The following is a 12,909-nucleotide window of genomic DNA, read 5'->3' as shown; positions in this document are numbered from 1 at the left end:
AAAAAAAAAAAAAAAAAAAAAAAAAAAAAAACAGAGACATTTGTATACATTCTTGTAGTTTACACCATTGCCCTGAATTCAGTTATTACATTGTTAACAACAGTCCAACTCTTCAGATAATTCTGTGATGCCTTTCCTGTGGTTGTGAAAATGAGCTAGCATTATTTTCAAAGGGGACAAGAATTTAATGACAGCTGAAGTCTCAGTAGACACTTCTTTCTTGGCTTTAATGCCCTTTAAATGGGCTAAATGGAGAAGATTCAGCTTGAAGTGAAAAGGAAAAGTTACCATCTGTATTCTTCTCTTGCCTTTTAATAGTTTATGTTAGCAAAATTAAATACTATTAATTAATAGGGCTATGGTTACAGAAAATCTAAATAGATTTACATGTTTGAAAACTATGCTATGTCATTATACAGTTAATATTTTAAATAGTTGCTTTTTTCTCTTCTAGGTATTTATTTTTTATAGTTATTTATGATTATGGATAATTTAGCCTTAGTTTTAGCATTACTTTATAAACCAGATTTTGTCTCTGATTTTTGTCATTTTGCATCTTGTTTTCTAGATCTCTTGGTTGCCAGCCGTAGTGTACATCTACCATTATTCACTCAGCTATTTCATTTTTCTTCTCCAGTGAGCTCTCCAACCTCCTAAATTCAATATATGTGATTATGCAAAAATAGTAAGCTGTAGTCTTATGGGAACAAATAAATAATTTCACCTGTGAAGTATCCAACTAGATTCCTCTTTTCTTTACTAAAAGTAGTTGATTTCTGGACACTCACATCAGGAGATGGTTTAGAACATGATTCCATGGAGTTAGATATGATCTTTCATTTGGATTCTTTGGTGTGGCCCTAAGTGAAAGTAAAGCACCTTAACTGTAAGTTTACAGGCATCTCTTTGTTATATTTTAGAAGAGAAAATAAATAAATCAACATTGAAGAAATATTGAAGAAATATTTCAAATTGTTTTTTGCTATTTTTGAGCTCTTCTGAGAAAAGGCAATGCTGTGTTTAGAAAACCAAAGTGTTATCTTGTAATCAGACCATTTATAGTCCTATTGTTGGCAGAGGGCTCAAATGCCCTATCTGACTGGTAAATTTATAATAAATTCCCTGATAAACTGAATATCTGATCATATTTCTGCAAAAGAGGGTGTACTTTGGATAGTTTATGTGAACCAATAATTATCTGAGAGGAAGCTCTTAACCTCAGTTTTAAGTTGAGAGAATGTGGTTAGATTTATAAGTTATATCTGAATTATTGCAATGAATACACATTTTAACTTTGCATTCGTTTACACTGGAACGCCAACTCTCGTGGGGTCATATAAGATTCATTTGCACATTCAATAAACTTTTATTAAACATCTCCTGTTGGACATGTGCTCATCAGTGTTGTAGGTACTTGATGATATATCAGTAACAAAATAGACAAAAATCATTGCCTTCGTGAATTTTACACATCATTGGGAGAGGATGAGGATAGACAAGAAACAAGACAAATAAGTAAGGTATATAGTGTACTAGACAGTGATCAGTGCTAAAGGAAACAAGGGTGTGTGTGTCTGTGTGTGTGTGTGCACACTTATGCTGTGTATATGTAAGGGATCTATTAAAGTTTTAGATGGGATGTCCAGGAAAGGCCTCACAGGGAACGTGCATTTGAACAAGTGAAGAGTTAGTCATGCTGATACCTGAGGAGGAATGTTCCAGGCAGAAAGAACCCCACGTGCAAAGGCCAGAAGCGGGATTTGAGGCTCTCCCAGCGCCACCCTGGAGTTAGAAGCAGAACAGGAGGACAAGACTCCTGTTACTTTTAAGCAAGCAATTTAAGCCATACTGTAAGTTTTTTCTTATGTAGTAAATGCTTCTGTTGTTGAATTAACTGAACCTTTTAAGCTTCTGCCACATACTATTTTGTGGCTCCAGCCATAGAGAAAATCTGGCTTATAATGGGTAAGCCACAAGGTAAAGCCAGTGTGTTCAGTGACCCAAGAATCATACAACACAGAGACACAGAGGACGACTTCCTTTCAACCAGAGTAGTAATCTAGCAGATTTGATTCTGTGAGGCGAAGTCACCATTATTCATCTTTATGGATCTTCTAATGTCAGCGTGCTCTACACAATTTCCACCTCTGTATTTCAACTTCATTAATGTTTTTCTGCTTCTGCTGAGTTATGCAGTATCTTTTCTCTTGTGCTCTCTAAAGCTGTTTAGCCAGCTTCTCGGGCATAAACATTAGCTCTATATCTCCTACGTAAAGCTCATCCCATAAACACCAAGCCTTCCAGCAAGTTCTAAAGCAGTCCTAGTGCAGTGACATGTAGCAATTTTTGTCTTATACTGTAAAACCATTATCCAGACCGCGTGTGTATATCTCTCACTAAACATTTTAATCATTTTCCTCCCTCATCTTTTTTCCTAAGTCATTCCTTTTATGCTTTGAGCTATCCTAAGAAGGATTATGAATCTTGTTTGTTTAAAACATATCAGCACTCAAAGACAGAATGAGTTACCTCTTGAGGTTGCAAGGTCTTGCTATTGAAAGTGTTCATTGGGCCGGGCACGCGTGGCTCAAGCCTGCTAATTCCCAGCTACTTTGGGAGGCGAGACGCGGCAGATCATGAGGTCAGGAGATCGATGACTCATCCCTGGCTAACACGGTGAAACCACCCGTCCTCTGCTAAAAAATACAAAAAACTAGCCGGGCGTGGTGGCGGGTGCCTGTATGGTCCCAGCTACTTGGAGGCCCTGAGCCAGGAGAATAGGCCCGGTGAACCCGGGGAGGCCGGAGCTTCGCAGCTGAGCCTGAGATCCGGCACTGCCACTCCAGCGGGTGGGGCTGGCGCGACAGGAGCCGAGACTCCGTCTCAAAAAAAAAAAAAAAAAAAAAAAAAAAAAAAAGAAAGTGGTTCATTCATTGGATCAAAAAGCCCAGGTGCTGGGCATACTAGTACATCCTAGCAACAAGAGGTAGGGAATGATAAAGGTGACTTGGAATCTCCCTGGAAGATTCTAGTTGTTTCTAATACATGGATATGACCGGTCCTTGAACAGAAGAGTGTGTTGTTAAGTGAGCTACAGGAGCAGGCAGGTGACGGTAGAGGACAGGAGTAAACACACAGGCTTGAATGTCTGAGAAGCAGCTGTTCTTCAGCTGAGACCTTCAGGTCTTACAGCTTGGAAAGCAGTGAGGCCCTCAGAAAAGCCAGCAAAATATTATTCTTCCCGTCTTTGGACTTTAGCCAAAGGAAAAAAAAACTAGGGGGGATGTTGAAATACTTCAGTTTTAGTTTTTTCCCTCCCCCCCCTTTTTTTTTTTTTTTTGAAGCTAAGCAAAGGTCCTCAACTTGGGTCATGCATTGGAATGATGGGTAGCTTTCAAAAACCCCGGTGTCTGGGTCTTGGCTCAGAGATTCTACTACATGGGTCTGGGGCATGGCCTGGGATTTCTGAGCACTCCACTGGTGATGGCAGTGTGTAGTGCAAGTAGAGTCCACTGTTTGGAAGGTCCCTTTCAAGGAGCAGCGCCCAATTTCTCCCCTTTCCTGGATCTTTCCAGTCTGGAATGATGGTCGTGGTTTGGGGCATCCTTCTGAGTATTCAGCAATGATTTAGCTTCGTGCTGGAGACAAAATGAGAATTTGTTTAATGTATTTACTTGTGGTAGAGGGATTCCTGGATCAGATTTATCTCTCAAAAAAGGACATAGAGAGCTCTGATTACTTCTCTGGTGGAAACTACCCACCATATGAAATGACTGCTCTCCCCTGGCCCCCAGCTGCAGCGTCCTTCCTCACCCACTGGCCCAGAGAACAAAAGACCAAGATACCTATGGCTTTCAGCTGTGGTCTCTGCTGCAGCTGCATGGTGCCTGGTAGGTCTCGAGGTCAAGTGTCTGTCTTAGCTTCCTTTCAGTAGTGCTATTGGATTCCAGGGCCGAATGATAATATATTAATGAAACCTCAGCCACACATTTATTTGTTCTTCACAGCTGCCAATTTTCTTGTGCTGTAAATCACAGAGAAGAAAAAGATCAACAGGCAGAGATATGATTCCTTTAGCAGCTCCCAGTGTTTGGAGGATGTGAAGTAAATAATCATAGCCTTTGTGTTAAGCATTCATTATTTTGCCAGCTCTGGGTCGACTTTGGCTTTGTATTTTGAGCCTTGCCTTGCTGACAGTGAAAGTGACTTGGTGTCATGGCCACAGATCTTCTCCTTACTTTAAGTCTCTGCCTCTTTGTGAGGCCCTGAGTGAGGGAAGGAAATGGATGCTCATTTGGAACATTCTGGATGACACTGGATACCCTAGGTGCTCTTAGATGCTTTTTTTTTTGTCCTCTCAACAAATGCACACTCCATTGGGCCCTGGGTCTTGATCAAATGCATTGGGGGTTAGAGACGTGGAGTTCTTTTCTTGGATTTGCTTCTGACCTTAAGTGAAATTGTTTTTCTCAGAGGGATTGTGATGATGTATTTCCCTGGTTTCATGACAGAAATAATGGCTTTTTAAAATATGAACCTGTACGTGGTTACTTTGACTCAAGAATTTCTCTTTTTCTGTAACAATGTAAGAGGGATGGCTGCCACATTGTATGGAAGAATAGACACAGTCTTGAATGGGAAGTCTTAGGAGGTTCGAACTGCAATTCAGCCATTTTCATAGGCATGTGTGTTTGGTTGAGTGGTTGAACCTTTCTGCCTGTGTCATTATGAGAAAGAATTGGCTAATCCTAGTGTTTGCCTTAAATGGGGTTCAGCAGCTCAAATGAAGTATCTTTACATGACAGTGCTTTGGAAGCCTTAGTACAATACAGTCTCCCCCTTATTTGTGGGTTTGCTTTCTGCAGTCAATCATGGCCCAAAATATTGAATGAAAAATTCTATGAATAAACAATTTGTAAGTTGTGAATTGTGCACCATTCTGAGAAGTGTGATGAAGTCTTGCACTGTCTACTCCACCCCACCTGGGATGCGAATCATCCCTTTGTCCAGTGTATCCACCCATTACTATGTGGGAAAAAACATAGCATACGTAGGGGTCAGGAATATCCATGGCTTTCAGCATCCAATGAGGATTTTTTGATGTATCTTCCACGCATAAAGGAGGCCTACTGGGTACAATCTTAGTTGCTTTTCCTATATTTCCCTGTGGCTCTTTTCTCCCTGCTCATATGATTACTGGTTCTTTTGATACTTTTTGTTTTCTCCATGCTTTTCCTCACATTGAAATGCTGTCCCCCTACTCTTTGCCAGATGATCAGCTCTTAGTCATGACAGTGGGTTGATTTCTGGCCACTGAAAGATAGGTTCAAGTCTTAATGCCTGGTACCTGTGTATGTGAGCTTATTTGGAAAAAAGGGTCTTTGCAGATGTAATTAAGTTAAGGACTTCAAGATAATATAATCCTGGGTTAACCATGTGGGCCCTAAATCCAGTGATAAGTGTCCTCGTAAGAAGAGAAGACACAAACAGATGGATGAGACATGCATGAGAAGACCATATAAAGACAGAGGCAGAAATTGGAGTGATGCTGCCACAAGCCAAGGAATACATGGGGCTATCATAAGCTGGAAGAGGCAAGGAAGGTTCCTCCCCTAGAGCTTTCAGAGGGAGTGTAGTCCTGCCAACACCTAGATTTCATACTTTTGGCCTTCAGATTTGTGAGAAAATAAGTACATTTCTATTGTTTTAAGATACCAAGTTTGTAGTAATTTGTTATATTGGTCACAGGAAACTTTATTTTATTTTATTATTACTTTTTAGAGACAGGGCTTCACTCTGTGGCCCAGGCTGGAGTGAAGTGGCATGATCATAGCTTACTACTGCCTCAAACTCTTGGGCTCACGGGATCCTTCCACCTCAGACTCCCAAGTAGCTAGGACTACAGGTGTGTGCCACCATGCCCAGCTAATTTTGTAAATTTTTGTAGAGACAGGGTCTCACTATATTGCCTAGGCTGATCTCAAACTCCTGGGCTCAAGCGATACTCTCAGTTTGGTCTCCCAAAGGGCTGGGATTATAGACACATGAGCCGTGGCACCTGGCCAAGTCACAGGAAACTAATATACTCATCTTTTAAGGCTTGACTCAGGTTTCTTCTGCTCCTGGAAGTGTCCCCCGATTCCCCTAGGCTGGACAAGGTGCGCCTCCTCTGTGTGCATATGCTACCCCTCACACCTGTCACTCTATTTGTTCCTGCTTGTGTAATGATCCAGGGATGTGTTGGCCTTCTCCATGACACTGAGGGCTCTGTGACAGTGGGTGGTATTCCTCTTTAATACTTCTCACCTGGCACAGCAGACGCTCAATACATTTTTTTTTTTTAAATACAAAATGAGTTTTGTTCCCAAACTATCTCTCAACTTTGTTAACTACCCCCCGCACATTATCCTAGGCACTCAGTACCTGCAGTGGGGCCCAGTGTGCCTGATGTTTCATCTGCAGATACACTTCCTCTTTTGGCACATGCTGCCAGATTAATATTGTTTCTAGAGTTGCTACACAAGGACTTGTTCACTCGAAGACTCTCTTAGCAGCTCCATACCTCTTGCTTTCAAGTCCCTCCACACTCCAAAGTTCTTTATCTGCCACTACCGTACTCTATGAACTCTAGGAAATCTCATGTGTTCTTTGCATTTACCGAACATTCTTAATTCATGTAAATCCTTTGCTAGAACTGTGGTTGGCAGGAAACCCTTCTTTCCATCACTGTTGAAATTTCAGTTACATTGAGAGCTCTGATCAATTCCCACCTCTTTTTGGGGGCCTTCTCAGTCACTCAGGCCAATAATGCTGTGTTCCTTATCAGAAACTCTATTGTATTGGTTGTCTGTGCTTTTGTAGGCATCTTTGTAGACCAGGGTAGAATATTTGGGGACATGTCTTTTCTAGCATGACAGGAGGGTGTTCCCTTATGATGTTAGAACCAACTCTTTTTCATCCTTGCATCTCCTTCTGGACCTAGAGGTCTCCAGGGAAGTGGAGTGCCTCGTTAATTGGGCTTGTTAAAGATATTAATGCATGTGATAGTGATACAGGGAAATTCAATAACCTATCCTGGTGTAGATTTTTGAAATTTTTCCTTAGGGCATTTATAATTGCTTTGTTCTTACAGGATTTTGTGAAAATGAATGCATTGTTGGAAAGCTACCCATTATGCAGAGTTGACATATAATGACCTCTTAGAAACAGATTTGCCAATGGAAGAACAGCCTTAAAGTTTTGGTGAAGAATGTGGGAATTGTTCTTGTCAAGGAGTACCCCTTTCCTCCCTTTGGGTGGGTTGTTCTTCAGCAAGTGGTTGAAGAATTTAGGGAAAGGTATTGGAAACAGGAAGAGGTAGGTGCACTGGAAGAGCAGAAGAGCTGTGAACGGAGGCTGGGGCCACTGGTTTCAAGCAGAACAAGTGGCTGAAAAGCTGTGCTAAGCAGGGCTTCGAGAGAATCTATATCCCACGATCACCTCAAAATTCTGTGAGTCATCAGCTGGACAGGTCGTAGCTCTGATATCCAAACCCCTTGAAATTCGTTGTGATCTTAAAGTCATTGTAACGACAAATCATGGCTGAGGTAATTCTTGAGGTTCCCCCTAACTATACAGTGGGATTGGAAATAGGCAGGAAATGTATCTCACAATAATTCTCAACTCCGGAAATTTCCATAGCATTCTTTTCTCCTCAGTGAAAAAAGTAGTTTTATTTTAATAGCATATTTTTGTTCTAATTTACTTATGTAGGTTTAGAAAACGTAGTTTCCAAAAACTTTCCCTGGTCTTTTATCTGTTAAAAGCAACAAATAGCATAAGCATAGCGGGAAGGGCTTTGGAGTCCTGAGTTTGAATCCTGCTTCAGTTATTTGCTAGCTATGTAACCTCGAGCAATTTACTTGATTTCTCTCTAAGCATCAGATTCCATATCACTGAAATGGAAATGATAATAATACTTATAAGGTTCCTGAGGATTGAATGCAGTCACATGAAGAGTAGCTGGCAGAGAATTAGTTCTTAATAAATAGTAATCCTTATTATTATAGGATTTGTGGAGGAGGGAAGACCGAGATGGTACAATGAGCTTGAGCTTAATTACTTACAAGTAATTGAGAGACAGTGAAATTATAGAAACAACTGTGGCTTGATCAAAGGGTATATTCTAATTCAATGTGTTTCTTAAGGAAATTATTTGTATTACTTAATTCTTTGCAGAATAATGGGACCACTGAGCATCAGGTGGAATCTTTCATAAGGAAAAAACTGGAGTCACTGTTAAAAGAATCTCAAATTCGAGATAAAGAAGATCCTGATAGTTTCACAGTGAGGGCACTATTGAAGGCCACGCATGAAGGCTTAAATGCACACCTGAAGCAGGTATCTGATTCCCTCTTGTACTTATCCTTCAACAGGAAAAAGAAAGCATCTCATACTTTGTTTCTAATCATTTGTGAAATGCTCCTTCAACTTCTTCTATTTCTGTCCTCATTTTGCTTGAGAAATGAACATCTCCTATTGCAAAATGATATGAGAAATAGTTAAAAGTGGATTGGGTGGAGGTAGAAATGACTCAAATACTGCTCCACTTGGACCCTCAGAACAAAGCCGAGTGTTTTCAGAATCATCTTCCCAATACATTCTCAGGTGAGGGAAGAAGTTCCAGGCACCTGTGTCCCTTGCCCTCCCACCTCTCCACATTCATTAGATGTCTGCCTTCCCTGCTACTACCATCTGTCTTCCAGGGCTGACGGCTCCTCAGGCAGAAGGAAGATCATATGGGGGTGATCGCCCTTGGATCCTAAGTGATCACTCTGCATTGATGGTTGCCCTCTGGACCCTACACGAGTCTAGCCATCCAACTGCTAGGCTGTTCCTCAGGCCCATTTAGTTTCTAAACATAGAAATCCTAATTCAAAATGGCTTCAATGATGAAGAAGATGTTGGGTTTGGTAAGCAGAAAATTTATTTGCAGAATGGCCTATGGGGTGGGTTTAATCCAGAGGCTCAGTGGTGTCATTGTAGACCTATCTTTTTGCTCTACCTATCATGCTATCAGTGTCATCTCAAGTCTGGTTCTCCTGTTCATCAACTGTCCATGATGGTTGTGAGATGACTGCCAACAGGCCGATGAGCTACGTGTTTCTTGGTCCATATCCAGAGAGATTGAGACAGCATACTCGCCCTAAATAACAGAGAGTTGCCTAGTTCAGGTGCCTACCCCTAAACTAATCACAGTGGCCATGGGTAAGTGTCCTTCCTGAAACAGTACTTGGCCAGAGTATAGGATCATAATAGCTTGCTAATGCCAGTGAGAACTTACCTCTGAAGCTCTTGTAAAGGTTAGCTCCTCTCAAACTGCATGTTAGAGGGGCAGATGGAATATTGGGGAGACAACCAAAAGGTCAATTACAGCATTACTGCCCTTATAGTTTATCATATAATTCTGGATTTTCTTAATAATTTCTATAAATAGTAACAATCTTCTCACTCTCCTCGCCTCCAGCCATTTATTTTCAACACCAGAAGTACCTGTAAGATCAGACTTGTTTAGCCTATCTTGATTCTGCTTCTTGTCCTTAGTGAACTCTCATTGGCTTATCTGGGCCGTTACTTCCTTTATGCACTTGGAGAAGTCTTTGCCCCATCCTACATTATTCTAATGTTTGCATTTGGAAATGCAAACCATAAGGCTTGGATATTTTGGAAGAAACAAATTAAGCCCCTCTCTCTTTTGCTATTCATTAAAGAGATCCTAATGACAATTTCTCCATCAGGTAAAATGGTAAGAGAACCGAAAATTTTAGAGAGGTGGTGTAGCAAAACTCATCTCCTTTTACTTATTTTGAGGTTTTTTTAACACTGCTATGTTTTTAAAATATGGTTTTGGTTCACTGGGCAAGCAAAGGCAAGTTACTGTTGAGACGAGTCCATCTGTACCAGATACATATGTCGGTTTAAATCCAAAGCCGAGAATGTGCTGAGTGTGGCTCTGGGCAGCACGTCACTCCAGCTTCTACTTTTCTGGACCATCAATCAACAGTGCAGGATTGGTTTCTACTTGTGCTGTCTTTTTCCTGAGGAACCCTGAAGAAAAGTAAAAATGAAATTCACCTTCAGGCTGGAAGAACTTAGTCACAGGAAATGGCTCTTAAGAGTTCTGGAATCTGCTGCTTTCTTTATATCTGAACTACTGCTGCCTGGATAACCTTAACAAGTTCCTAAGCTCTCAGCTGCCCTGCTTAATGTCTCATTCACACCACTGCCATAGTGATAGTTCAGAAATGTGCCTCCGGTCATGTCATTCTCCTGTTTTCAACCATCTCAGGGATCCTCATAGTTTGGAGGATAAAGCTCGGATTCAGAGATAATAGCCCATAAGATCCTTCCTTCCTGTTCTGGCTCCTAGCAGTGACACCCACAGAGTGTGCATGTGTATAAGTCCACACGTGCATACATACCTCCACTTTCCACATTTCCTGGTACCATGCTCTTACCACATGGCTTTCATGTTGGCTGTTTTCTTGGCCATAGTACACTTGCTCTTCCCCATTTTACATAGATAACTTATACTCATCTTTAGGCTTCAGCTTTTGTGTCATGTCCCCTTGGAAGTTCTTAATCCTCAAATACAGTAGATGGTCACTCTCTGCCATCCCACAGTGCCCTAAGCTTTCCCCATTATAGTCTTATGACAGTGTATTGTAATCGTTTGTCTCTACTATTAGACTGCAAGCCCAATAGGGGCAGAGTCTGCATCTCTTTTGTTTGCTCTTGTCCTTATATACATGCCAAGTTCCTAGGACAATGTCTTACTCATTAAATCAGTGAAAGATGTGCTGATGCTCAGGGAGAGGTCCAAGTTGGTGATAGGTATTTGTAGATATCTATTTCCTACATAAAGAGCATGCTAATGGGATAGAAAATGTTGGGGAGTGGAAGGAAGCCAGAGAGAGGACTTGTAACTAGACAGAATCCTGTTTTATCACCAACGAGCTTTTTAACTTTGGGAATATAATCTAACTTGTCTGTATTTCTGCTTTCCTTTTCTGTAAAATTGGGATTTTAATCATACTTATTTCCAGGGTTGGTTACATATATTCTTATAGTAAATGAGAATATATGTAATGTAATTAACATTATCCTTAGGGTATAGTAGGTGCCTACTAAATAGTGTGACCATATACCTCAATTTGCCTGTGACAGCCATGCTTTATACCTGTTGTCCCAGCATAATTATTAAAAGTATTCCATTTTATTCTTAAAAGGTCCTGTTTTGGACAATAAATGGCATGGTCCCCCTACCAATAGATGGGTTACTAGAAATAGAAAGGAACTCACAGATTAATTGGTTCATTTCATAGATTTGAAAAAAACAGACCAAAAGAAGAGGCTTTCTAAAGGACATGTAGCTATTTGGTGGCAGAACTGGGTCTTCTAACTTGGAGAGCAGTACTACACCTATGACCACATCTGGCTGCCTTCTTAATTCCACAGTTTTGGCCGGGCGCAGTGGCTCAAGCCTGTAATCCCAGCACTTTGGGAGGCCAAGAAAGGTGGATCACGAGGTCAGGAGATTGAGACCATCCTGGCTAACATGGTGAAACCCCATCTCTACTTAAAAAAAAATACAAAAAACTAGCCGGGCATGGTAGCAGGTGCCTATAGTCCCAGCTACTCGGGAGGCTGAGGCAGGAGAATGGCGTAAACCTGGGAGACGGAGCTTGCAGTGAGCTGAGATCCGGCCACTGCACTCCAGCCTGGGCGACAGAGCGAGACTCCGTCTCAAAAAAAAAAAAAAAAAAAAAAAAAATAATAATAATTCCACAGTTTTTGAGCAGTTAATGATATGCATTGATAGATCTCCAAAAGCAATAAACATACATGAATCAGTTAACAGTTACCTAATATCAATCACCTTGTAAACCCCTCACCATTACTCCTCCAGCATTTTTTGAACTGCTGTTTCCCCAACCAGTTCTTGGACTTCACCCAACCTCTTCCCACCTCTACTTGCATCTTTGATTAGCATCTATGGGCATATACAAATGCCCTTCCCAACCTTTTGGCTTTAACTGTTTTTGCTCACCCACGTTTGTTCCATTTAACACCTGTTTGTTACCTGTTTCTCCTCTGTTTAGCTGGAGTCCTAGTCAGGTAGGGCCTACTGGTCTCTCCTTATACCATGTTATTAGTATTGAATCACCTAACATATTTTTAGGGATGACAAATGAATAAGAGTTTAAACCCTCTTAGCAGGTGGCCTTTTGTTCCCTAATGAGACATAGGTTCCAGGAAAGAGAGTTGGCCCAGTATCTCTAACTGGAAAATTAACCTATGTGAGGAAAAATTCAGAGGCTACAATACCTCTTTCCAGTGCTCATCACAGAGAGAATTATTTCAGCGAACAGATACATTTTGCTTGGTTTACTTTAAACAAACAAAAACAATCTTATTATCTCATAGATATCCTTGGATTTTATTTATTTATAATGTTTTAAAATCCCACATAGCACTGTTTAGTCAATGTGATCCACTTTCTTTATTCAATAGAATTGGCTGCTAATGACTTTTGGTCGTTTTCCAAAACTGAATCCCCACTTAACTGAAAATGACTTAACCCCACTCAGAACATTTAAAAGAACACATCCTGTGCTGTGGAGAGCCTGGTGAACAGGTGCCATGAGGGCCAGCACACCTGCACACTGCTGAGAGCCCTTGACCTTAGCTTTGGGAAGGTACAGGCAGCTGCTGCGTCCTGGCTGGCATCCATCTCTCCGTGCCAATATTTCCCTTTCCAAGGCAGGCAGAGCCACCTTTGTGGTAGTGGAGTGTGGAGCAGGAGGAAATGAGTGGAGTCTGCTTGTTTCTCACCTAGAGGCAAACAGAAGAGAAGAGAGGGCCCCCTTG

General features: G+C 41.2%; 1 protein-coding gene across 1 annotated transcript in view; it reads left to right on the top strand.

The window, feature by feature from the left end:
- Window positions 1-12,909, top strand: part of PLCH1 (phospholipase C eta 1) — a 227,451-nt gene that overhangs the window by 190,059 nt on the left and 24,483 nt on the right. The window contains 1 exon segment of the mRNA XM_017847382.1: window positions 8,218-8,379. Coding sequence (XP_017702871.1) covers window positions 8,218-8,379 — 162 coding nt within the window.

This window comes from Rhinopithecus bieti, unplaced genomic scaffold (assembly GCF_001698545.2).
Source record: "Rhinopithecus bieti isolate Rb0 unplaced genomic scaffold, ASM169854v2 scaffold_28987, whole genome shotgun sequence".
Lineage (NCBI taxonomy): Eukaryota > Metazoa > Chordata > Mammalia > Primates > Cercopithecidae > Rhinopithecus > Rhinopithecus bieti.
This window is presented reverse-complemented; position numbering and strand designations above follow the sequence as displayed.